The sequence below is a fragment of the Hesperophylax consimilis genome, chromosome 3 (genome assembly GCF_061612785.1).
Source record: "Hesperophylax consimilis isolate HC1 chromosome 3, BYU_Hcon_1.0, whole genome shotgun sequence".
NCBI classification, from domain to species: domain Eukaryota; kingdom Metazoa; phylum Arthropoda; class Insecta; order Trichoptera; family Limnephilidae; genus Hesperophylax; species Hesperophylax consimilis.
Window position 1 is genome coordinate 37,425,727 of NC_142838.1, and position 26,820 is coordinate 37,452,546.

Consider the following 26,820-nt stretch of genomic DNA (forward strand, 5'->3'; position numbering starts at 1 on the left):
TACATCAGGCACAAAGACACTAGACATATCACACATATTAGTTTATCATTTCAGTGTTTAAATTTAATCAAACAGAAATAAACTGTATACTCGGTGTCAATCACACATACAAAAAAAACTTAATTTCTAATTTATTTAGCCAAATTCAAATAAATTTAAAATCAAGCACAATCAATAAATTATTTTATTCCCAAAATAAAAGAGATATTAAGTCAATATTATTTAAGGCCAAATAAAAACGTTATAATCCCGTTGCAACCGTTCCCTCAATAATTAATGTGCTTAAAGATTCTGAACACATTCCAAGAGAATTGTAGTAACCAATGTTTTATTACTAGTTTAGTTTTTTTTAATCAATATTTTATAAATCTCCCACAGGTGTCGCTGCTCGACAAAAAATAAGAAACATTTATTACCCAAGATTTTTATCAGCAGTGCCTCCAAGTTTGCGTACTATGTATCTTTATATTATTACTTTTTGTCCGTGGTTTTAACTCTCGTTCATTTTGATTGGTATTTGTTTACCAGTGTTCTTTCAGATAGCTTTAAAACCAGTTCTTAAATTCCATCAAACATAACAATAAACGTAACGTCGAGATGGTAATAATGCCTGTAGGCTAATAGGGATATGAAACAAATTAAACAAAGTATATAATTACTAATATTTTTTTACTAGTAGAGACAGCAACCTACCGGCTAAAAAACTCTATTAAGTTTTGGTAATAATTTAAAAAAATTGTATTTTTTTAGGAAAAGTTGGTATGGCTACTCTAGTGCTTTGGGCAGAACCTGAAACAGACAGCGAAGAGGACAAAGCTATTGCTGAAAAGGCTTTGGAATTCACGGTAAGAATTACCTAATAAATATATGAAACCACGGGATATTATTAGATATCATTTTTATTTCTTTAAATAAAAGTTTAAAAAATAAACTCAAAAAATGCTTCGGCCGAGAATCTAACTCCGATCATCTGCTTGGTAGGCAAAAATGCTGACCACAACTAACCACCAACCCAAATTTCCATTTGTGAACAATAAGTCAACAACAAATACAAATTTCGATTTGCCCCGCGTGGCGTGTAACCTGTATTGACCAGCTTTAAGCTCTTCAACGGCTGGGCGTATTTATACATATAGCAGATAAATACTATTTCAAATTAATTGAACCGATGAAAATTATTACATCTGAAAAGATTGAAAATATTAAATAGATTGGTACCTTTATTAGATATTTCTTATGGAACTTTTTTGTCCTTTGTGGATCATGTTTGATATCTTTAATGCTGATTTAGCAAAGGCTCTACAATCTGCATTACTAAAATATATTCCTATCATCCTGGACATCCTTCCCACGGTAGGCTGTTGTATTATGAAAACGCCTTGTCACGCATTCCGACTGGTTGTCTGACAAACAACAAGTCTTTACGCTGTTTTGCTAATACACCATGTCTAATGTCTGCAAGCAAGGTTGTCTTGGGTGAAGGGCTTGCTTTATTATGTATTGATAAAGTATGCAATAATTCAGATTGCTTTCCATTTTATTGTCGATAAACTATTGTGAGTAATAGAACATAATCAGTATCTAACAAAAAAACAATAAGACATGCTTTAACATTAATATCGGTATCTAAATTATAGGTATCTTTCGTGAAAATGTTAACTGCCCTGATAAGGGCTTGTGGAAATTTGTGGGGCATAGAATAATTCTTGCGATCTTTCTAATTCTGTGACCTAAATTATTTAATGGAAACGTACAAGTCAACCGGAATCAGGAAATGAATTATACGTAAGCACATAATTTTAACACAAATATACTAATATTAAGCCATACTTGTCTGCTCCAATCCTAGGTATTCAATCCTTTGTCTGGGGCACCAACACAATAATGATTTTGCATGTTTCTTTTCACATTGTAAGCGCATCGCAGACTTTAATTTATTGCAGATCACGTACAGATCACGGCTTGTACAAGTTTCTCACAAAATGGAAGGATTCAAAGGCATTGTAATCAAGGATAGCAGCCTTGTTTAGAACAAGGAATTACAACAAATTATACAATTATAACGAATTACTTTATATTTTCAGACCGGCTGGTATTTGAATGCAATCCACACCCCCGAAGGCGACTATCCCAAGATTATGCGAGAAGAGATCGACAAGATGAGCAAGCAACAGGGCTTCAAGAACTCCAGGCTGCCATACTTCACGCCCGAGGAGGTGCAGTCCCTGAAGAACACCGCTGACTTCATTGGGGTCAACTACTACACCTCCGTTGTGTACCGCAATGACGGCAAGAGGGCCGATAGGCAGGTGCCATCGTTCGAGAACGATATGGGACATGTTGCCTATCAGCCCGAGGAGTGGGACAAGGGATTCTCTACTTGGTTAAAGGTATGTTAAATAACTCTCATTTTCTTTTAATTTTGAATTTCCCTCACGAGTTCAACTGGCCGGAGGCGATGGGATCATGACTCCCGACATTCCTGGTTATCTCTAAGAAACGCCTCTACGCATGCCAGTCTCCTGTTATTTCCCTTCAGTTTACTACGCCTAATACTGTGATATTTGCTTCCACACTAAACACTTTACTTTATTTGCAGGATTATAATACAGAAAGCTTTTTGATGGTTCACATTCTTCCATGCTTATTACATGTCGCTCCCAGTGGAGCCTTTGATATTTTGATCATATCTGACATGATGTTTTCTTACCTTAGCTCCGTCCTAATGGCCTTCGTGATACCCTGAACTGGGTGAAGAAGAAGTACGGAAATCAGGAAGTCTACATCACGGAGATCGGGTACTCCACCAATGGAGGTCTCCTCGACGAGGGCAGGATAGATTTCTTCAACAAGCACCTGGAAGCCACCCTGGACGCCATCGGCGATGGAGTCGACGTAACTTGCTTCACGTTGTGGAGTCTTATGGACAACTTCGAGTGGAGCAACGGATACTTGTAAGTGTTGTTTGCTTAATAGGCTTAAATTAAAGCGACGAAGTACTGACCATCATCGCCTTGTGATGCTTCAAGCCGATGCGCTACGAACAACTTGTTCAACTTTAAACTCGCTAAAAAAATATCTTCCCTTAAACCAAGAGTCATCTAAAATTTCCTCACTTCCGTTCAACAACTCATCTCTTCTATCTCTGTACTTGACTCCAATCTTCTACTTAATTATGAAATTTGTCCATTTTAATAAAATTAAAATATAAATTCAACCTTCCCTTTTTCTATTATTTGAAATGGTGGCCTAGAACACTTGTAAAGAGTGAAAGCCATAAACATATGGAAGAAAAGGTTCCATTACTTATCGAATGATAAATGTTTTCATTGAATGTGTTCGGACTTTTTGTAATAAGTGGCTGATTCCCTCCCTCTATAGTTCGAAATTATGGCCTAGAACACCCTTGAAGGGTGAATGCTAAAAAATTTTGGGAAAAAACTGAATAAAATTTTAGCTAAAACGCAGAAAATGTTCACTATATTTGTCATTGATGTATTATTTCTTTTCCCCGCAGAGATCAGTTCGGACTCTACCAAGTGGACTTCACCAGCCCTCAAAAGACCAGGACTCCGAGAATGTCAGCCATCGTGCTGCAAGAACTCTTCCGAACAAGAACATTGGATTCCGACTATCGCCCAGAATTTAAGGTGCCAATGGAAGCCGTCGAGGAGTTCCCCTACAAAATGCTCATATTGCTGATCACCATCGTTTTACTCATCGTCATCTCACTTTTCCTAGCCATTAAGTTCGTTTCATATAAGAAAAAATACGATCTCCTGAAGAAGAACCCCAAAACAGACAGCGTTGAGTACTGATTGAAAATGTTTTAAATGGATGCTAAATATACAAAAATATGGGATTATGTTAATTTGTGAAGTACTGAGTCGCTGTCTATTTGCCCCGATGATGGATACAGCAATGCTGTCGGAAAATTGTCTCAAAAAGGAGAAGCAATTGCGACTCAAGAAATGCTCAGTACCACTATAAACAAACGACATTTTACTAGTTAAGTATTTTGAGGGTTGTCTCAGGAAGAAGCCAAGTAGCCTAAGAAATGGTATTAGAAGTATTGACCTCTTTAATGCAGTGAAGTTGATCTTTACTCTAGAATAAGATGAATCTCTATTTATACGACCAAATCGTTATTTTGCTACCAAGTAGCCACATTTCCTGAAGTTTGTTCTCTGCACTGGATGCTCGTTCTGAAGATCATAGAAATAGTCTAACGTAAGTTTAGTTTTAGATTTATATTAATGTCTTTTAAAATAACAACAGTATTTGATGAAGACCGATTGTGAATAATTTACTGTCATTTTCCATAAAACTGCGTGATTACCTACATAATCAAAAATCCTAATTTCGATTATCTGTGAGTTCTTTGTAATTCTGATTCATTGAACTCAAATTTGCTTTGAATTTAAGAGTCATTTTCAAAAATGGAACGGACTGTGCGAAAAATACAGACAAATTTTAAAGTACCTATCTATTATCTTTTGTTTTGATTTCTGTCTGTAAATTTGTTCATGTGTTCCGTGTGCGGTCAATCCTGTTAAGATGGTAGTCGTGTTTTATATTACCTCTTTATTCCGCCAGATCGCATGAGCGTTGCGACTGTTGCGAGTAGTCAAGTCGTAGTAACGATATTGCACGAGTCTTTTGTTCACTACTGTTTTATAATATTTGAACAAAAAATATTTATCGTGTAATTTTCAAAATTGGATATAATTCAGAGTGTTCAGTGATTTTTACATGACAAGTTAGCGGTAATTTAAGTTACAAAAACGTAAAGTGAACCATTTTATTTTATTTTTTTTATGTTTGCAACAATATTTAAATATTTCAAAAATATATTGTTATATCTGCCTTACTTTGCAGATTTAAGTGTTAGGAACTCATTGTTAAAAAGCAAAAGGTTCTACTTATAATTGTGTTTATTTACGTTACAAATAATAGGTCTGGATTTAGCTACACTGTTCATTACCCGAGGGTTGGTAATTCTCTGGTTAGAGAAGCTTGTTCCCTCTCAATCTCATCTCACAAGTAATTGTTACACTCTAGCGACATCTGTCGGACTCTGGAGTAAGCTTTATGACTAGCGCCATCTATCGCTTAAATACTCAAGTTATTACCATACATCACATATATGTTTATTTCTATCAGTAAAATATAATATCATATTTCAACACCTTTCTAAACCAATTTTTATTTTTAGGAATCAGAAATATTATTTTTTTGATTTTATTGCTAAGCGAAAATATTTAGACCGTCTGACAGAATATGGCTGAGGCCTGCTGAGGAGTTAAGGATTGAATTCACCGTCTTGAAGAAGCTAGAGTGATCGATTTTTGTGCATCAATAAACAGAAAGATTTAATAACAATAAATATAACGTTTGTACCGCCCTTTTGCCTAAATAGATTAATAGATATTAATTATATAAAATCATTAGAATATTATTTGTTAGGAGACATATTTATGTAAATGTTCTCATCGACAATATTATTCCTGTGCCTAGAGATTTGCCCTGTTTATAAGTGTTAATAATTAAGATTTTTGATTTAATTTTAATATTTTATACTTTTATAAAACTCTTCGGTAAACAATGATTGTTGACAATAATAATTATAAATAAGATTATATATTGACGTATTATGTGATTCAATAATTTAATTAATAAATATAAAAGGTATGTGGTACATACCTAAAAATAAAAATGAGGATTTTATTGATGATTTTGTTCCCTTGGTAGTTGGTATTTCATTGGTATGTAAATTATATAATATATAATTGCCATACCAATGATGCCATATTATGGCATTCTCAATTTGAGGTTTGTTATGATGGTGAAGGAAGTGGTGAGGGGAAGTAAATAGTGACGTTGAATGCTGGTAAGCACCTGGTCAATCAGACACCGAGTCCTTAGAATAATAAAATAGCATTTACCATTATGTAATGCTACGTAGGGGAGACCGGGGTTAGTTGACTATAGGCCTTAGTAGACTCAGCGGTGATAACTTGAACGGTTCTCAAGAAAGGGCGCTGTAAGTCCTTCCCATCATGTAAATAGCCGGTGTGGATTAGTATTTGTGTTCCTTTGGATCCCTACGCACGTGTCGGTTTATATAGTTCTGATTTTCGATATTTTGCTTTGGTGAGTAACTTTTTTATTGCGATTTATTTTATTATTGCTGTGCCCTAATTAATCAAGATCATATTAACATAAACTGGGTTCTAATTGTGCTTCTTTTGTGAGTGAATAGCGATAGTTGTGTTTTTTGTGGGACTGGTCGTTTACTGGAAATAATGCTTTAAAATTAAAAATGGCAACTTGGGTTAGTCGACTCAGTGGCGTTGGGGTTAGTCGACTCAGCGAGTCGACTAACCCCAGCGCGTTGAATTTATTTGCATATTTACTTAATATTTTATTTTTGTAATCCATATAATTGTAAGTCGCTAGTATACGTATAATTTTAACAGAGAACTTTTCATTTCGATCAATGAGAAAATACAAAAGAAAAACCGATAAGGGAAAACTTGCGATACAAATAAAAAAAGAGAAGCAATCTGGAAAAACTAACAAAAAAAGAAATCCAACACTATTAAACTAACAATAAATTAACAATGGCTACCAAAACTTTGTTTACTGATGACGACGAGGATTCTGAAGATGAAACTTCATGCCTGATTTGCGATGAGCCCTACACATGTAATGTTCCTGGGGAAGAATGGGTGAAGTGTATGATCTGCCAATTATGGGCTCACAAAAAAATGTGTATCTGGCAATGCTACCTACTACCAATGCATCAACTGTAATTCAGATGACGATATGTAATGTTTATAATGTGTAATAAATTTTCATGTGTAAATTTTGACTGTATTCTTTTTCAATTCGATATTGACTCATTTGAGTCAACTAACCCACTACTATGAGTCGAATAGCCCCACACCCGGGGTTTGTTGACTCAGTGGGAGGGTTTTTTTGTAAACATAATTGCTGACCTGTAGGTGGATGTTTTAACTTGTTTTATCAACTGATCACATAGTCAAATGTGTATGTTACATTATTGGAGTAACAGTCCATGGTGACGAGCCTTCATTTTTTTTTTTAAATCACGAAGTGAAAAGTGGGTCAACTAGCCCCGGTCTCCCCTATACATACGCGAGCCGAACTGCCGAACTTAACCTCAACTTATGGGAAAGGACCAAAGCAAGCGTAAAGGGCGCGAAACGCCGCATGCAATTTATTTGATTTATTTATTAATTTTGAAAAGATACATTACACTATATGGAAGTAAGCTTTTGACTGTCCAACTAGGAAAGTTTCCCGTTTTAGGACAGTCAAGTTGCTTTAAGTTGACTGTCTAGTTGCTTTGATCCTTTCCCGTAATACGTGGCAGGATTCGCGTTCAGGTTCGCAAATGTATACGTACCTTATGAAGTTGAAAATTTGAAGTTGAAAGTTTAAACGTATTGTAATTGAATTTTATATGTGTAAGAAAACATTGCATGCAAAAAATGATGGCATTTAGCCAAAAAACTAATAAAAAAATAAGGATTAGCTTTGTCTATTTGAAAATCAGGCTAACTCAAAGCAACGGGGATCTTGATTATTTTCAATAACTTTTTTTTACTAAATACTATGTTTGCTAAAGGAATATTCACGTAAATTTATTTAAATTACAATACGTTTTTGCATATTTTCACTTCTTAATAAAAGTTTTTTTTAAATAATACTGTTGCTAATGTTCTCGTAAATTGAAAACTAAATCTAGTTGTTAAAAAATCAACTTATTTATATATATATATATATATATATATATTTTTTTTTTGGTTTATCTGAGAAGGGAACTGGATTCAAATGCGCTAAAAATCAAGCCAAATCCTGATCAGAATGCATTGCCATCGATAACGAGTCTATCTACAGAGTTTCAGCTCAATCAGATGTCGGAAAGTGTGTTAATTTTCACTTCAAAGATTTGCATTAATTCATTCACTAAAAAAAAATCAAAATTCAATTACATTTTTTTTTTAATCTTTCGTACATCTATTTCAAAATGTTTTTTTTTATACTTCCTACCTTCCTACGCAAGAAGTGGATTCGACATCTCTATCAACCTTGCCAAATGCTGATCGGGTAGGTTCGACATTGTTTATTTCGTATATTAACTGACGCTGTAATGTACACAGAGAAAACTTACTTAATATTGCTAAAATACAATAATATAATTTATTGAAATTCTGCTCAAATTATTCGTATTTCTGTAAAAAAAAGCGGGACTGCAGGCCTTTAACGAATGGATTGACAGGTTTCCTAACAAACTGTCGGTGAAACTCGGATATGTTCTTAGGATGTCAGAACAAGTGTTCATGAAAATTGTATTATTGACGTTTTTCGTCGTTATATTTTTCATAAAAATCACAGCTGCACGAACATGTGTTCCGATATACATATTATGAATGGACTAATATTTTACTAGGAAATGGATTGCAATCACGTTTTTAATAGGATTTCAATAAATCAGTGATGCCCATTTTCCTCCGTGTATTTAAAAAATTATAATATAATGTATTTTAAACAGAACTTATTTGCATGATTCATCTGCGGAGTTTTTATTAAAACTAAAACATATTTTAAATAGGTTTTTGAAGAGAAATAATCTAGAGAATTTTCATACAGAAAAGCAATTTTGGCCAAAATGTCAGACGGAACCTTGTTGTTCCAAGGGCGATGAGATTCTTTAAAATCTGTGTAGATCGCACTTCTGGAATCTCCAGTGTTTCTATTCAGTGTTTTAGAAGCATTTGCTATCCTTGATTATGGAGGTTTATAGGTACTTTATTAATATTTAATGTAAGACATGCATTACGCAATAAAGACGAGAGAGGTTAATCAGGCACTGCAGTAAAAGGGATTAATTCTCGCTAACAAAAAACGAAACAATCAGGCACCAATGTAGTGTAACAAAATACGGCACAAATATTTGTACAGTTTATCATATTATGAGGTACCTACAAGCTACGTACAGCATGTTTTATTCACTGTTGATAAACTTTTATTTCTATGAATCTCTTTTCATGTAAAATTACATTTTGTGAGTGTCCCAGAATAACCAGATTCGTGTGCAATATTATGAACCCCCTAGAGCAGACCCGTGAAAAATAACAGGGTTTTATAATTCTAAAAAATATAAAAAAGACAATTAGAATAATTTTATGTTAAAATATTTAAGACACAACAGTATTTTTATTACATGTGGGTACGAAAAGTAATGTAATAATCGTAACATAATATTATGTATTTTATGTGTTGTAACTGATTAGGTACTGCCATCTGTTAAAAAACGCTGGAACAATATTAAAATATACATAAGTTAAGTACTAATCGCTCGACCATCACCAGTAATATAACTTTAAAACAGTAAGCTACGAAGTAAGTTAGTAAAGTAAGCTAAGAAATAGCTTAAGCCGAGTTTGGTGACCAGATCTGAATAGACAGGTACTTCCCAACCTTGCTATTACCCATCTCCTTTCCCTCCCTATTATCTTCAGCCCCCAATGGGGGTTGCCATAGTCCCACTATCTCAGGATCGTCGGGAGCAGCAAAAAAATAAATAAATAAGTATTTAATTATTGAAGACAATATTGGCGATTCCTAAACAAAAATTTTTAAAGGGAAAAATCATAAAAAGATACGGTTACATCTAGGACTCGAACCCAGGGCCCTTGCCTTGCCGGGGCACCACTTTTCGTTTAGGAATCGCTTCTTTAAGGAATGTCTTCAATAATTAAATACGAGTATTACAGTTTTGAGGTTTTACTCATTAAGTTATTCCTAAAAATAAGTATTGGATCGAAATCGAGACATGTTTACTTACGATTTTTTAAGACATATAACTCGACATTTCCAAGGCCTTTTTTAATCGAGGACGCATCAACAAACTGCCGTCTTAGGACCTTTCCGCATCCTTCTGCAGGTGGATTATCGATTTTTTGGAAGGGAGGTCTATTCAGACGGTTGCTTATGGTTTCACTTCTTCCGCACAATCAATAAATGCTGGCGCCGCACAGTGGGCTGAAAATCGCCTTTCATAGACATAGAGACTTGAATTTTCAAAGGTCTTTTTTTGGATAGAAATGGATTCTGCTGATCATCTATGCTATAAAATTTCGTATGAAGCAATTGCGTGTACAAATGAAGGAGTTATCATTTTTTTATGAAAAACAATAAATTAAAAAACTAACTTTTATAATTTTTAAACTGTTTTGGCTTGCAGTGTAAATAAAATATTGTAAACTAGACAAAGCATACACATATGTAAAGCATTTAAGCATTAAAATGAATCATCAACATAAAAAAGTTTTTTTTCAACTTTAAGGATTTGAAAAAAAAAAGCGCAAGTTGCGCTTCAATACGAAGTATTTATAAAAATACAAATAAATAGTAATACATCTGTGTAAGGATATAATGGCCGACCTTATGATTCCAGAGATAGCCTCTGTTTTAATGTCAGTGCCATACAATTTTTTCTTAAAAAAATGAAATGGAAACTCCTTCATTTGTACACGCAATTGCTTCATACGAAATTTTATGGCATATTAATGATCAGCAGAAAACATTTCTAGCCAAAAAAATACCCTTGAAAATTCAAGTCTCTATGTCTATGAAAGGCGATTTTCAGCCCACTGTGCGTCCCACAAAATCGGTCCTTTCTCCGACTTTTTTGTTTTCGCTGCACATCAACAACCTTTTGACGTTAATAACCAATCAATTGTTACGCGGATGTCAGTATAGTCCACGATAGCTTTTTGTTTGACAATCCCACAAAGGACACAAACTCCAATAGGTCGAAAGGCTTTGAACCAGAGAATGGATGGTTACCTCGAGATGGTTTCCTCTTGTGGTAAGAATAACTTGAATGTAAGACTCAATCATGTCTGATTATATCTTAAAGGGATCGAAATGATAACATAGTCTCCGCCAACGGAAGCAATCTTCCCAACATGCCTTCCAATGAAATTGGTAGCCACCTCTAGTCTAGAACCCCAAAATACTTTAAACCTATGTCTAAACCCCTTGACTATGTCCGTTTGATACATTTCTCTATTTAAACAAACAAATTGTAAGATTTAGAGCACAGGCGTCAAATGGGTATTCTACAAGTATTTCAATTGATAATGCTCTGATAAACTAGTGTCAACGCCAAACGAGAACCCAACATTTGTACACGGTGTAGATTTGTCACATAAGAACTGGTTGTTTCTACGCTGCGTTTCCTCCCTCCTACAACATGACTCTCTTTACGTTCACTCCTTCCTCTCCCCAAAATGACCCTTCACAAAGTATCCCTAAAGACGACATTTGTGGAGTTTAAATTTAGAAAAAGTCTTATTGAATTGGGGACGTCTCGTTAGTTTAGAAGTAGATGTACATGCTAGTACGTTATCATTTTTATAACACGCTTTTCAATATGTAAACTGTAAACAGTAATTAAGATAGCAAAAGTAAGTACGGAAATAGCATATTAATTTCTGAAACATATGCATACAAAACTAAAATATACTGTTTAAGTCTCATTTACCTGAAGTTCGTAACTTTAGTCACGTTTCAGACATATTTTACTCATTTGTCGATTCGCCCAACACTAGTTGGGAATTGAATTTGACTAATGGAAGTTGTTAGAGTGTTTTTGTGCATTTTAATCGCTGGAAACAGGTAAGCATTTAACAATTTTTATTTTTACAATATAGCCTTTTAGAGAAGAATAACGAGATATGCAATACATTATTATTTTATCTTAAATAAATCCATATCAAATCTCTATCTTATTTCATTAAAAAATATTTTTACAAGTATTTTTTTTTCTGTATTGTAAAACGAAAATACTTACAAAAGTTTATGTTTGTATGCATAAAGAGAAAGTACCTATACAACACATTAATTTTCAGTTGATGTTGGCAGAATGGGAAAATGTTGAATCTAAAACTCATTATTTTCATTATACAAGTGACATCTCTTGTAACAGAACTGGCTTTGACAAGTTTGAAAGACAATTAAAAACTCATTTCTTCTACGTCTGTGGAACGTGCTACCTGCATATTTATTACATTCCTCATCTCTTATATAATCCGATTCTCTTCAAGACCAGGATTAACAAAATACTTCTTACAATACCTTAATTAACCTGCCTCACAATGACGTCCAACTATGTGGTGATATAACCCTCAGGCTTGATGCTGTACAGATATGGGGAGTGCCGTGTTACTTGTTGTTACAATACAGTGAGAGAGATGGGTAGGAACTTGAGTTGGTGTGTCCAGGCCTTAAGGACCTATGAATCCATCCCTCGCGAGAATTCAGCTGGAGAGGTCAAAAGGCCTCCCTCAACCATTGTCTCTTGATCAGGCCGATAGGTGTGAGACGCACCCGTTTTCAAAACCTAGACAAACCTCACCCCATGAGCCCGGGCACCTCTGCTAAGTTACCAAGCGCATATAACCACTTAGAGTGACCTATGGAAGAAGGGTTGATTTTCCAATAAATGGTTCTCGGGGCGGCGGTACCCATTCCGGCGTCCCAAATTGTGAAATAAAAGTGAAATTTTGAAAATTAACATTACGTTGTAAACACCAAAAAAATTCATCTATGGTGTGTTTCAGTTTACAGCAAAGCAATGGAGAAAAAAGGTTTCCCGACAGTTTCAAGTTTGGCGTCGCGACTTCTGCCTACCAGATTGAGGGAGCCTGGGCCACATCCGGTATATACATATATTTTTTAACAAATAATTACAAGCAATTAGTCGCTTGAAATATCAATACAAATTGAAAATATCTCCCGAGTAAAAATAAATGCCGCCAACGGGAATTGAACCCGTACCCTCTGATGTCCGGTCAGGTGCTCTGAAACACTGAGTTATGTCGGCTTATTTCCAACCCGCGAAATAATTCAATATGTACTAGTACCTCAATAGCAATTACTGCTTATAATATATATGTATTTTTTTTTACTTGTAAACAACCAACTTTATTTTTGTAGGAAAGGCTTTGTTAGTGCTAAATTTCCCACTAGATGGCGTCGAGACATATTATATCTACATTTGTTGGTGAAATATTTTGACTTTTCAAAATTATTTATCATTATTTTTTTTTAATGATAAGCTAATGTTTATAAGACAAGGTTTTTTATGCACAGCACAAAGGACAACATATAATTATTGTAGTGTATGGAGTATTATCGTGCCTTTATTGTAACGTGTCGGGTAGTATGCAATAATACTCTTAGCTGATCGTACTGGTATTTATTGGGGAGTTGTTTGTAACAAAAGAGGCACACAACTAACGCGCATCGCCTTTTATAAGATCTTGCAAGCATTCCATCTCGCTTGCACTCATCCACATTCGTACAGACATCACAATTATAATCAATAATAAAAAACCTTGTAAATAATAAAGACCCTCCACACAGCATCCCCAAATATCGGGGCCTCCTGTGTGGAGCCGTAATGTAAAAAAAAAATATAAATGATACACTAATGTTAATAAGACAAGGTTTCTTATGCATAGCACAAAGGATAACAAATTATTATTATAAGCAATAATTAGTCGCCCGAAACATCCATACAAATTGAAAATATCTCCCGAGTAAAATAAAATTCCTTTCGGCGGCATTTATTTTTAATCGGGAGATATTTTCAATTTGTATGGAATTTCATGCGACTAATTATTATTGCTTATAATAATTTGGTATCCTTAATTTTTAACTTTGGCCAGCCCATTTTTTTGCTTATTTAGAAGAAACTGTTGTATCATATTCGTGTACAGTGTATTTTGTAGATGAAATTTAAAATTTTCTTTTACTACTTTTAATTTCTGATACTAACTATGGTAATGTATTGAAAAAAACTGGAGTGTATTAAAATGTATTAAAACATATCTGGAGTAATGGAATATCTGCATAACTTGTAATGTCTGTTCACAAGATCTTCTTATCACCATGACTTGTGACTAATGACCAAAGAAACGTAACTAATTATGAGAGACCATTATAACTTTACGTAATATTTACAATCGTTGGAAAACAAGATTTACAAGTACAGAGTTCTGTGAAAACAAATTATTTATGCCATTGTACCTACTTTGTTTAGCAAACTGAGACCACTTTCCAAATATTAATTAATCAATTAGAGTCAATACCGAATAGATGTTTACCATTAGTCAACTTCGTACCGAATCTGACTGTCGTATCTGACTTCGTATCCGATTCGTATCATCTATGAAGTGATAATAGTTTAGTTCGAAGTCAAGTCGAATTTGATTTTTTAATCTCGTACTTTAAAATCTACTTTGATCGCATTGAAAAAATTCAGCATAAATTTCTAAGATATGTCAACTTTAAACTTGGTCTACCAATAGAAACTCTAAATTACAACCATTGGTGAAAGAATTCAAATAATTATAATAGGACTCGTTTCTTACTAGACTTTTATTTTTAAAATTGTTAGTGGAATTATAGACAGCCCTGATTTATCGAGCCTAATCACCTTCAACATATTAACTGCTCTATCGAAAATTATTTTAATTACAAAAACAATATCAGGACTGAGTCATTTAGATATTCAATTGCCCCTAGATTGCATGCAGATAGCAATAATTTCGCTGAATTTGTAGATTTTCAACTGCACGGAATATAGTTACAAGAAGGCTATAGTAAAATAACTTAATAATATTAATAACTATACTAATCATAATACTATTCTTCTCATTGAATTTATATATGTATAACTAATATCACACTTTTATTTCAAGATTACTTTTGCACTAAATTATTATTTATTTTATTAATACATGATTTAGAGGGTACATATAGTTTTGGTGATATTTCACCCTCCATGCTAGGGATGACCCTGTGTTATAGCGGGTGAATTTTACAGTTTTTACAGAATTTATACATTACTATAACATGAAAAAGAAAAATGATGTAAAGCTAGTTTGGGTTCCAAGAAGAGAATGGAGAAGTTAGAGAATTATAAGAAGATGAAAAATTTGATGAATTATTAGTAAATAGATCACACTAATTAATTATGTACATACTATACCGTTAAGTTAGGGAATATGGATATATTATGTTTTGTCTGAAAGGTGATTAAGTGGATAGAGTGTACAATGAATGGGTATTGTAGTTGTAATGTATTCCGTGTGTAAGGATCCATTTCGTAATTTGTTTTTTTAAAGGAATGGGGTTGACTCACGGTTTTTAGGTTTTCAGGGATAAGGTTAAAGATTTTAGGAGCTAGGAAGAAAATTTGTCTTTGAGCTGACGTGGTATGTAATAAGGAAGGTACTTTGTAGTGACCGTTGGTTATTTTGGTGGTGTAGTTGTGTTGTAAAAGAGTTTTGTTTTTATATTTGAACAGGAAATGTACTAATATGATTTAAGATTTTCACGGCCAAAAGTATTTTTGTTATTTGTTTTTGGGGTGTTATGCCGTGTTGCGCTAACTCCTTCTTTAGCCAAAAAGAAGGCTAAAGGCTTTAGGCTAAAGAAGGAGTTAGCGCAACACGGCATAACACCCCAAAAAAAATACCAAAAAAAGGAAATGTACCAGCGAAAATTTTAGGTAATGTTTATCAAATCTTTGTAAAAACTCACATGGACATAGAATATATATAAATAAAGACAAACAAGGCAAAAATAGGTTTCAATCACGAGTCCTATAATGTACATTTACATTTTTATAAAGGCAAAAGAATTACCCATTTAGGAAACTGTTATATTATTGAGAAATTATAGAATCGTTGCTTGAAATTACTTTAGGCGTGTTTGCTGACCATGAATAGCTAGGTACGTCTCCACCTTCCACTTCACTATATGATTCCCCTCCTCGCTACCTTCAGCCTGACAATACTCCAAAATTGGAGAAGCACATGGTTAGGAAAAGTTCATAAGCGGTAGCCATCTACCATACTTCTATTTATGTGCAGTTATGGTTATTTTTAAATGTTTCTAGACAAAGCAGAGAGCATTTGGGACAACTTCACGCATGCAAAGCCTTCAAGAATAGTTGATTGCTCTACGGGAGACGAGGCTTGCGACTCCTATCATTTCTACAAGAGAGATGTCCAGATGTTGCGGGAACTTGGCGTGGACTTCTACAGATTCTCAATTTCCTGGCCTCGCCTCCTCCCCTCTGGCTTCAGCGACAAAGTCAGCCGCGATGGACTTCTATACTACACGAACCTCATAGACGAACTCCTCCTGCATAACATCACGCCAGTCATCACTTTATACCACTGGGATCTTCCAAACAGACTGCAGGAGCTAGGAGGTTGGAGCAATCCTCTAATGACCGGGTACTACTTGGAATACGCAAGAGTAGTCTTTGAGTACTTTGGAACCAAAGTTAAAACTTGGATTACCTTCAACGGACCGACCCTGATCTGTACCAATGGTTATGGAACTGACATGGATTATGCACCATCAGTGCAATTTCAGGGAGTGATGGAGTATTTGTGCGGCCATCATATCTTGTTAGCTCACTCCGCAGTATACCAGTTATACAACAAGGATTACAAGCCCATTCAACAAGGTAACTTCATTGATCACTTTAAGAATATTATGAAGTGTCTGCCCTAGGCTATTAATGTATTGACCATTGATATGTTTTCATCATTAATTTCAGGACGTGTGGGCATTGCATTATACTCTCCCTGGGTAGAGCCATTATCCAATTCAACGGAGGACAAAGAAGCAGCAGAAAAAGCCATGCAGTTTTCAGTAAGCACAATACATTTATCTCAATATAGCCCAATTGCACCATGAGACATTAATGATCGTCCCTTGAGCCGAGCTAGCTTTCCAAATGTATTTCCTCGGTATTTGTCAATGCCAAAAGTGGTCAATCCGAATTTTAAGAAATTTCACGTAAATATTAAATAATTCGCAAGCTTTGAGGACCTATGTTTGGAGACATGTTTTTGAGGATTAGTTACGCTCACTGTTCAGACATGATGCGTGATGACTGTGGCAATAAGGTTAATGAAAGCATCAGTAAAAATTGGGAAGAAGTAAATTATTAGAAAGGATGTTCATCTCAAATTGTGTTGCAGGCGCTGCACACGTATGTAAAAGAATCCAAAGTAGCAATACTTCTAACATGACGCTAATTAAAGTAATTTTCCAAAATATTTACTTTTTTGGCACTATACGAAGCTAAAACCATGTATCGACCAGGAGTCTTTCACAGTTTATTTATTTTACAGCTTGGATGGCAAGCCAACCCAATCTTCTCCAAGGATGGAGACTACCCGGCGCTGATGAAGGCCAGGGTGTACAACCGTAGTGTTCTGCAAGGGTACTCCGCGTCCCGTCTCCCGGAATTCACAGCTGAGGAGATACAGCGTCTAAAGGGGTCCGCAGACTTCCTGGGATTGAACTACTACACCTCTCTGTACTACCGGGATTTTAAAGGGCAAAGGCCAAACTACCCCGAACCATCTGTGGCCGATGATCTGGGATTGGAATTGTTGGAATCGAAATTTTGGGAGAAATCAGCTTCAAAATGGTTAAGGGTGAGATTATTTCAAAATAATACAAGATTTCAAATTATAACAGTGTGAAAAATATTTGTTCTCCTGCTTATTCTACTACTCCATAAGGTTAGCTCCAGGAGCTGGTGTTTATGAGAGGAGTAAGTTAATACAAAAAGAAAATAATGTTTAAAAGGTGATGTGTGAACAATATTCAAAGTCTAATCTTAAAAACTACGAACGTAATTCAACTTACAAATTAACATAATTCAATATTTAAATGAGCTACAAACATAATTCAATCTTTAAATTGACTATAAACATAATTCAATATACATAATTTTAAAGAATTAGTATTATAACAATAGCCAAAGATTTTTTTTAAATGCTAGATAGTATAGAATGTATTCGTATATTAAGGGTACAATATATCATTATCCAAGTTTAGGGAGTTAATTTTCGTTTTGAATTGTTCATATTTCAATGTTTCCGTGACATTAATTTTATTTTTGGACAATAATATACTGTACCATTTCACACCTAAATATATTTAGTGGGGTTCTGAGTCGTGATCGAGCGTTGGGATGCCCATTAGGCCCTTTGTTTTGAATCTATTGCTTGTGCTATCTAAGGGGTGTATTTTATTGATGAAAAATTCTTTATTAATTTGATATAATATTATGGTGTTTTTTATACAATTCTGTGAAAATTGGTACATTAAATTTCCGATTAGGTTCATTTCTCAGTTCACCTAACTCACAAATATGAACCTGGAAAAATTAGGTACTGTAAAATCAACTCTCTAGCAGATTTCAAAACCGATTTCTAAACAAACATGGTCTATTATAGTGACTTACTTTTGGGGTAATTATACCGTGTTGAGTTACTTCCTTCTTTAGCCAAACGTTGGCTGAAGGAGTTAGCGCCACACGGCATAATACCCCAAAAACAAATGACTATAATCTATGTTGGTCTGTTTTTCTTTTGAGTCAAAAGTTAAACTACAAAATGCATTTGCACCGCTTGTAAGAAACATCAATGAAATAATGTGTTCTTTTAGCAGTAGAGACCAAATCTAAATTAAAGAGATTTTCGAATTTTACCACATAACTTTATACGATATGGATTTTTATTTCTACTTAAAGATTTTTATTTATTAATTGACTACATAATAGAAATATTAGAAGTTTTGAAAAATAATTATAAAAATGAAAATATTACAAGAAATCCACAAAAACACTACAATTTTATCAGGGACAACGTGGTTAAACTTAATAGTTCTTGGTATCTGGTACTTGACGGCAACATACTTAAATAAGGGCCTTAAGACGATAGCTTCTACAATCTACATGCGTAAACACACACTTCACCACAATCTATATATCTGCCCTATTGATGGACACGGTAACGCTGTCCGAAACGTTGGCTAAAGAAGGAGGTATCGTAATACGGCGTAGTAACTCAAAAATTATTTATTTCACAAGCAATAATTATTCGCCTGAAACACTCATCCACATTGAAAAATCTCCTGATAAAAGATACATGACGCCAACTGGACTCGAACCCGTGTGCCTTCGATTTCCGGTCGACAGCTCTGACCACTGAGCTATTATTATTATTATTATTATTATTATTTTATTTACGCCCTTATGGGCTTTTACATGAAAATATACATTTACATTGATTACAATAATTGAACATAAGAAGATAAATGGAGTTAATTGTAAGAAAGCAACACATATAATAAAATTTTGTGCAAATTAGCAAAACACTAATAAGATGGATTCAATATAAAATATACCCAAGCATGAAATAGTAAGTAAAAGAAAGTTCAACATAAAAAGTAAGTAAGTGGGTGTGTTTAAACCCAGTATTAATTGTGTGTTTAACAAATCGATAAACCAATATAAATTAGAGTGTAACTTACTCGTGAGGTAAAGAACATTATAACAGAGATTTAAAAAAAAAAAAAAAAATAACAAAATAAGAGTTGCACCTGTAAAAAGCAAAAACTAATAGAATTTAGCAATATCGACATGAATAAGAAATAATAAGATCTGAGATGGAACATAGTGTTATGTATAAAAAGTAGTTAGTAGGTATATGCATACAATTATAAGTGTATAGTAGAGCAAATAAAAAACAAACAAATATGGATATAATTTACTTGAAAGGTTTCGAATGGGAGAAGATGTAATAAAATTATTAAAGCTATAAAAGTTAATTATTAGCCGATAGAATCGAAATAAGTTGCCTTTTAAAGCTCACAAAATTGTCAAAACCAAATATATCTATAAGTTCACAGTATTTATTCGCAAGGTTGTGAATTCTAGGAATTGGTGAAAAAATAGAATAATTAGTGTTGAGGTTCTTGTTAAATTTAAAAGTATCTTTACTGCGAGTTTGCCTAGCAGGAACATTAATGCAAATAAGTTCCAACAAATTAGGGCTGTCAATTAAAGATTTAATAATTTTGAATAAAAATAGCAAATCAATTAACTCTCTTCTATCAGATAATTTAAGAAGTTTAGTTTCAGCAAGCAAGTTATTGTAATTTATAAATTCGATTGGAATTTTCATTTTAAAATTAATGTACCGAAGGAATTTATTTTGTACCTTTTCTAATGATTGAGAATGGACCTTGTAGTACGGTGACCATACGGTGGAATTGTATTCTAATTTGCTTCGTACTAACGAGCAATACAGATGTTTTAATGTTGACATACTTTTAAAATTTGCTCCCATTCTCAAAATAAAACCTAGTATTCTCATCGCATCGCTTGTTATTTCATCGATGTGTTCGTTAAACTGTAGACTCTCGTGGAATATAACACCAAGATCACGAATCTGTGATACACGAAGAAGATTAGCACCATTCATAAAATAGGAAAAATTAAGTGGATTTTTGCCTTTGTAAAAACTGATAATCTGGCATTTACCTAAATTTAGTTGCAAATCATTGACAGAACACCACGCACATAGTTTATTAAGGTTCAACTGCAAAATTGCGCGATCGTCATCGTCTTTGATTATTCTGTATATCTTCAGATCGTCGGCAAATAACAGGACTTTAACATTGGTAAAAATATTAACAATATCATTGATAAACAAACAAAATAAAATTGGGCCCAAGTGAGATCCCTGTGGTACTCCGCTCGAGGCAGCAAATGTATAAGAAGTGAACGAATCTATCTTGACTGCTAAGTACCTTCCTAATAGATAACTCTTAAACCATTCCAACATACTCCCTCTTATTCCCAACAATTTTAGTTTACGTAATAATATTTTGTGGTTTACTTTATCAAATGCCTTACTGAAGTCAGTATATATGGAATCAGTTTGATGTGATGCATTAAGGGCATTAACGATATCATTCGTGTACAATATCAAATTGGTAAGAGTAGATCTACCTTTAATGAATCCATGTTGAAGGGGAGAGATGGTTCGATTGATTCGGGATATCAACTTATCTAGTACTAGGCTTTCAAAAAGTTTGGGTAAAGTAGACATTATACATATTGGCCTATAATTTGTTACTTCGCTCTTATTACCTTTTTTGAAAATGGGCGTTAAAAGACTAAACTTCCAAAGGTCCGGGAATACACCTGATGAGAGTGACTTTGTAAATAACTTATGAATAGGATATGACAATGTATGCATACAATTTACTAAAAACCTGGGCGGAACATTATCAGGTCCTGCGGATTTTCGGGAATCAAGACTCTTCAGCTTAGATATAATATCGTCTATGGTTACATTACAGTCAGATATATCAAGAGTTTCAACCAAATCAAAGCACGAAATATTGCTGTCTTCACTTGCATTAATGTAAACGCCGCTAAAAAAATCAGCAAAAAGATTAACAGTTTCCTGAAGATTTTGGGATAATTTAGAATCGAATGACACACTACTAGGTATGTAAGTACCATTTTCTTTTTGGGATTTAACATATTTCCAAAAGAAATTTGAGTCGTCCATGATAGAGCCTTCGACATCACTAATGTAATTTTTGTAACATTTTGCGGAGAGCTTATTGCACTCTGCCCTCAATTTTTGAAACGCAGTATAATCGATGGCCAGGCGACTTTGTTTGAATCTCTTATGAGATAATTTTTTGAGGTAAATTAAGTCTATCAGGTCTTTTGAGAACCATTTTGGGTATAGAGTTTCTCTGTAAGTCGTTAAAGGAACAAATTGTTCAATTGCAGAATTAACGATGAAGTAAAATTTTTTAAGGTGTACATTAATTTCATCGTCGCTATCAAAGAATGACCAGTCAGTCTGTTTAAGGAAATTTGAAATTTTAACATAGTCGGCTTTTTTGAAATTTCGAGTTTCTACTACCTTTTTTACGATAGGAATTGGTTTGAGATTAGACATGCATATTTCTAGTGGTGGATGGTAAACATCGACAGGTAATAGAATTTCGGTACTTCTCACAACACAGATGTCAGACACATTTGACAGTGCCAAATCCAACGTACGACCTCCTATATTATGAACATTATTACATTGTGTTAGACCTAAGAACAGTGCCATATCTCTAATAACACGAATATTAACATTAGAACAAGAATTGACAGAATTCATATTACACCAATCATAATGTGGCAGATTGTAATCACCAACTAGAAGTAGTTTAGTATTAGGATATTTAGCACAAATTGATTCAACCTCGTCGCAGTGATTGCTGTAGCTTTGGACATCAGAATTCGGAGGTAAGTATGCACATCCCACTATTATTTTACCTCTAGAAGTGTTCACATTGACAAATAGTTGATCGATGGATGTGTTTTTTGTGGATATTTTTGAAGAACTGAGATATTTTGAGATAGCAATGGCTACACCACCTCCTCTCGTTTTGGCACTTGTTTTAGAATTCCTATCCATACGGTAGATGTTGAAATTAGGGAAGCCTAATTCGGCCGAATTGATTCCTGAGTCGAGCCATGTTTCGGTTAAAATGAAGATATCACTGCTGATAGTTGCCGCCGAAGTCAGCAACATGGGAAGTTTAGTGCGGATCCCTCTCACATTTTGGTAGTAGCATTTTATTTTTTGTTGTTTCAGTTTTTTGGCGCACATTCAATAATTTTAGGTACAGAGTTCACATATTTGATAGTTATATTAATGGCGGCTTATCTCTTATCCGCGAAATAATTCAATATATACTAGTGTTTCATTCAACAATTACTGCTTGTTACATTTTTTCACCTGAAAACAGCCAACTTTATTTTATATGAGAAAGACATTGTAAGTGCTAACTCTCTCACTAGATGGCGTCGAGACAAATTGTCTACATTTTTAGGTGAAATACTAGAACTTGTCAAATATTAATTATTATTTTTTTGTAAACTAATGTTTACGACAAGATTTTTTATGCATAGCACAAAGGGTAACAATTATTTTTATAAGCAATAATTATTATTCTGAAACACTCATCCACATTGAAAAATCTCCTGATAAAATAGCTGAGTGGTCAGAGTTACAAGCATTGAAAAATTTCCTGATAAAATGTGGATGAGTGTTTCAGGCGAATAAATATTGCTTGTAAAATAATTGTTACCCTTTGTGCTATGCATAAAAAATCTTGTTTTAAACATTAGTTTACCAAAAAATAATAATCAAAAATTAATAATAACAGTGAAAATCACAAATTTCCTTCTTCCTAAATATGTCATTATGAAATAATAACAGAGCTACAATCACAACTTACCGTTGTTAGTTATTAAGTAAAATAGCAGTTACTGATTTAATTCTATAATTACAATAGGCTCTGCCACACGTGCACTTTGGAGCGGCGGTACCACGCGCCGCTCCAGGCCGCCGCGCAGAAAAGTCTTACTTTCGAACATTAATCTTCTGCGCGGCGTTCTGGAGTGGCGCGTGGTACCGCCGCTCCAAAGTGTACGTGTGGAAGTGCCTAATGCACAGCAATGAGTGTGTTCTGCTCGAAGAAGAAACACTTATCAAACCTATCGTACAGTTTTATTAGGTAGGTACTTTACAATTTATTTACGCTAACAATACACAGATGGCGATGTCTAATAGATTTTAAAAATCTGTTTTGTCAAATTACTTCGATTTCGATTTAATTAATTAAAAAGAAAATGGCCTTGGAAATTGTTACTTGTTCTTTTTGTTTTGGATTTGGGGCCAAAATACCCAACCGACCTGAATAATGTGTTTTAAGCACGACATCCCATGGGTCGGTAAGCAGTCGACATTAACCAAATGCTGTACGACCTTGCGCAGAAAACTTTAACAATGAACTGCGCTGCAGACTGTTACCTTACAATAACGAGCTTAATTTTCTGCGCAGGGTCTTACAGCACTCGGTTTATGTAGATTGATTACCGACCCGTGGGACAACGGGCTAAATCAAAATAAATAGCAAATATCTTGCAGGTACTGATAAAAGTTATTTTATTTATTTGAGTTATTTTTTTTTAAATATAGGATATTAAAGAAATCCATTTTTATTCATTTTTGAGGCAATTTTGATAATCAAGTTAAGAGAATTAAAAAAAACACATTGCACAACCTACTATTTTAATATACAATAAAATAATTGGAAATTTTGGTAACCAGACAATTCAAATTCAGCAATTAAAAGTGATAAAAAGTCGTGCCAAACTATGAAAAAACTGCACTTAATATTTAACTTTAGGTTAGATTAGGTTCTTTTCATCATTTTTTAAAAGTGTGTTGAATTGCCACTGTCCAGAGTTATCATGAAATCGAAATTTTAATGCAAAGATAAGGACACCTACTACATCGAAACAGGCTTGGCATACACAGAGAAAAATTACAGATCAAAAATATTGCTATTTTTTAAGAATCTCTTCTAATTGTTAGTATTCCGGTTAAAAATGGGATTGCAGGCCCTTAACGAATGAATTTATAAGTTTCTTGATAAACTTTTAGTGTACTCAACAAGTGTTCATAAAAAACATCATGTATTATTAGGACAAACGCAGGTGGATGAACAAATGTTATGATATTATTACATTTCTTTTATTTATTTTTATTTAATAATTTTTACATAGTAGGTAAGGCATTTTTTATTATTTTTGTATTCCAGATCAACCCATCTGGAATCCGCAGTGTGTTGAACTGGATCAAGGTCCAGTATGACAACCCCGAGGTCATCATCACCGAGACAGGGCTGTCCACCAAACAGGGTCTGATGGACCTAGGCAGGGTGGCCTTCCTGCAACAGACCCTGGGCTACGTGGCGCTAGCAGTTCAGGACGGCTGCAACGTGACAGCCCTGGCCATCTGGTCACTCATGGACAACTTCCAGTGGACCAGCGGATACACGTCAGTACTTACTTTATTGAACGTATGTCTGAGATGTTGATAAACCATTTGAAAGAGAAGAATAAAAAAGTAACAGAAGGCATGAATGCATGTCTGAGAGGCCCCTAATACCTTAGCAGTTAACCCGATAATGAATTATACGCTATGTTTCACAGTCGTGTATTAATTCAATCTTTTATATGAATTCATCATGGTTCTTATAAAGGAAATCCAATCACATTTACCTACCCTACATAACCTAAATAATGGTTCCATGACTAAACAGAACAGTGAAAAACAGAACACTAGTAAACAGAAAAGTAGTGAAAAAAACATATGTAATTATTTAAGACAATATTAGCGATTCCTAAACGAAAATCAGAGACAGAAAAAGATACGGTCACATCTAGGACTAAGACCCTTGCCTTGCCGGAGCACCGCTCTAACAACTGAGGTAATGGGACCCTATCTCTTTCGGTTATATTTAACAGTGTCATAATTCGAATAAGAACTAGCAATATTGTCTTCTTTTTAATTATCTTTATTTATGATCGCAAGATTCAACCCGAACTAAATGCAATCTAGAGAGTGTCTTTAGATAAAAATATCTTATTTTTATTTTAATGTGCGACATCTATTGACTTTTCTAGGAAGTCTAGGAAGAATATTTATTTTTTGGAATAACTTAGTGAGTAAAACCTCAAATTTTAATATTACAGTGACTTCAATGCTGTCCGAAACGTTGGCTAAAAAAGGAGGTAGCGCAACACGGCATAATACCCCAAAAACAAATCACTATAATACTTTTGGCCGTGAAAATCTCAAATCATACCTTGTAAAATTTTGTTTAGTTGTCCTTTTTTATGTGAAACCGCTCTCCTCCCGTCTGGAACCAGGGAGACTATGGCACCCCCAATCGTTGTGAGGTAGTGGGAAGGGGAAGGAGATGTGGAAGAGGAAGCTAAGGAAGTACCTGGCTATTTAGATCTGGTCCAAAACACGGTCAAAGCCATTTCAAGCAACGTTTCAAGTCTGAATGATGGTCTTACACCATGGCGATACTAAGAGTATCTTCCACTCTGAAACGGGCAGCAAATATACTGTACATTATTTTTAATTAGTAAGTTGTGTTATAACACAAATTAATCAAATAAAATTGACTTGCGCACGCCGGGATTTGAACCCACGACCACCAGCTTGCTAGTCTAAGGCCTTACCCCTCGACCACGGAAGTCTTCAAAATGTGTTCAAAATCTTAACAGGTCGTGAAAAGAACATTCTTCCAGTTGTTGATAAGTGCGACGCATGGACTTCTCACCTTTCCATAATAAGACCTAGTAAAACAATGGTAATCAATGGTTTCTTATTAATTATTTCCAGTGAACGTTTTGGCCTGTTCGAGGTGGATTTCAACAGTAAGAAGAAGACGCGAACCACAAGAGTCTCAGCATTGGTTTACAAGAATATCATTGAAACAAAAGTTGTGAATTCTTTTTACACGCCTGAGATTCCAAGAAGCATTTTCTCATCATCAGCTGCTGCAGTCAATTTAAAATATGTGTCAGTTCTTGTCACCATTCATCTAGTACTGTTCTTCTGTCTTTAATCAATATAAAATGAAATAAATACATTGTTTGAGCCAGGAAATTAAAGTTACGACACCCTAAATTTAATGCCATATAAAGGGTTTTCCAATAAGAGGTGTTATTTTGATATTCAATCGTAAAAGATTAATGGTTTCGTTATTTGTGTGGCACGTAGCGCCGTCTTGTTGAAAGTAAACGTTGTCTAGATCAATACCATCCAATTCCGGCCATGAAAAATCATTAATCATCTCTCGATAGCGCAATCTCAAAAAAGTAAGGTCCAATGACTCCGCCGGACCATAAACCGCACCAAACAGAGTCACACGTTGAGAATAGAGAGGCTTTTCAACAATAACTCTTGGGTTTTCCGAGCTCCAGATGCGACAATTTTGCTTGTCGACGAAGCC

The 26,820-nt window shown here is 34.4% G+C and overlaps 2 protein-coding genes across 2 annotated transcripts in view; both read left to right on the forward strand.

The window, feature by feature from the left end:
• The window catches only part of LOC149425424 (myrosinase 1-like), a 67,032-nt gene extending 61,389 nt beyond the window's left edge, over positions 1-5,643 (forward strand). The window contains exons 4-7 of the mRNA XM_089651113.1: positions 751-845; positions 2,085-2,390; positions 2,716-2,954; positions 3,518-5,643. Of these exons, the coding sequence (XP_089507239.1) occupies positions 751-845; positions 2,085-2,390; positions 2,716-2,954; positions 3,518-3,818 (941 nt within the window). The 3' untranslated portion in view covers positions 3,819-5,643. The remainder of the gene's footprint in view (positions 1-750; positions 846-2,084; positions 2,391-2,715; positions 2,955-3,517) is intronic.
• Positions 5,644-11,588: 5,945 nt separating this feature from the next.
• On the forward strand, positions 11,589-26,481 carry LOC149425425 (myrosinase 1-like). The gene is made up of 7 exons (XM_089651114.1): positions 11,589-11,715; positions 12,660-12,757; positions 16,007-16,585; positions 16,679-16,773; positions 17,259-17,567; positions 24,610-24,848; positions 26,208-26,481. The coding sequence occupies exons 1-7, from the start codon at positions 11,669-11,671 to the stop codon at positions 26,431-26,433; spliced, it is 1,593 nt and encodes a 530-aa protein (XP_089507240.1). The 5' UTR covers positions 11,589-11,668; the 3' UTR covers positions 26,434-26,481.
• The last annotated feature ends 339 nt before the right edge of the window (positions 26,482-26,820 follow it).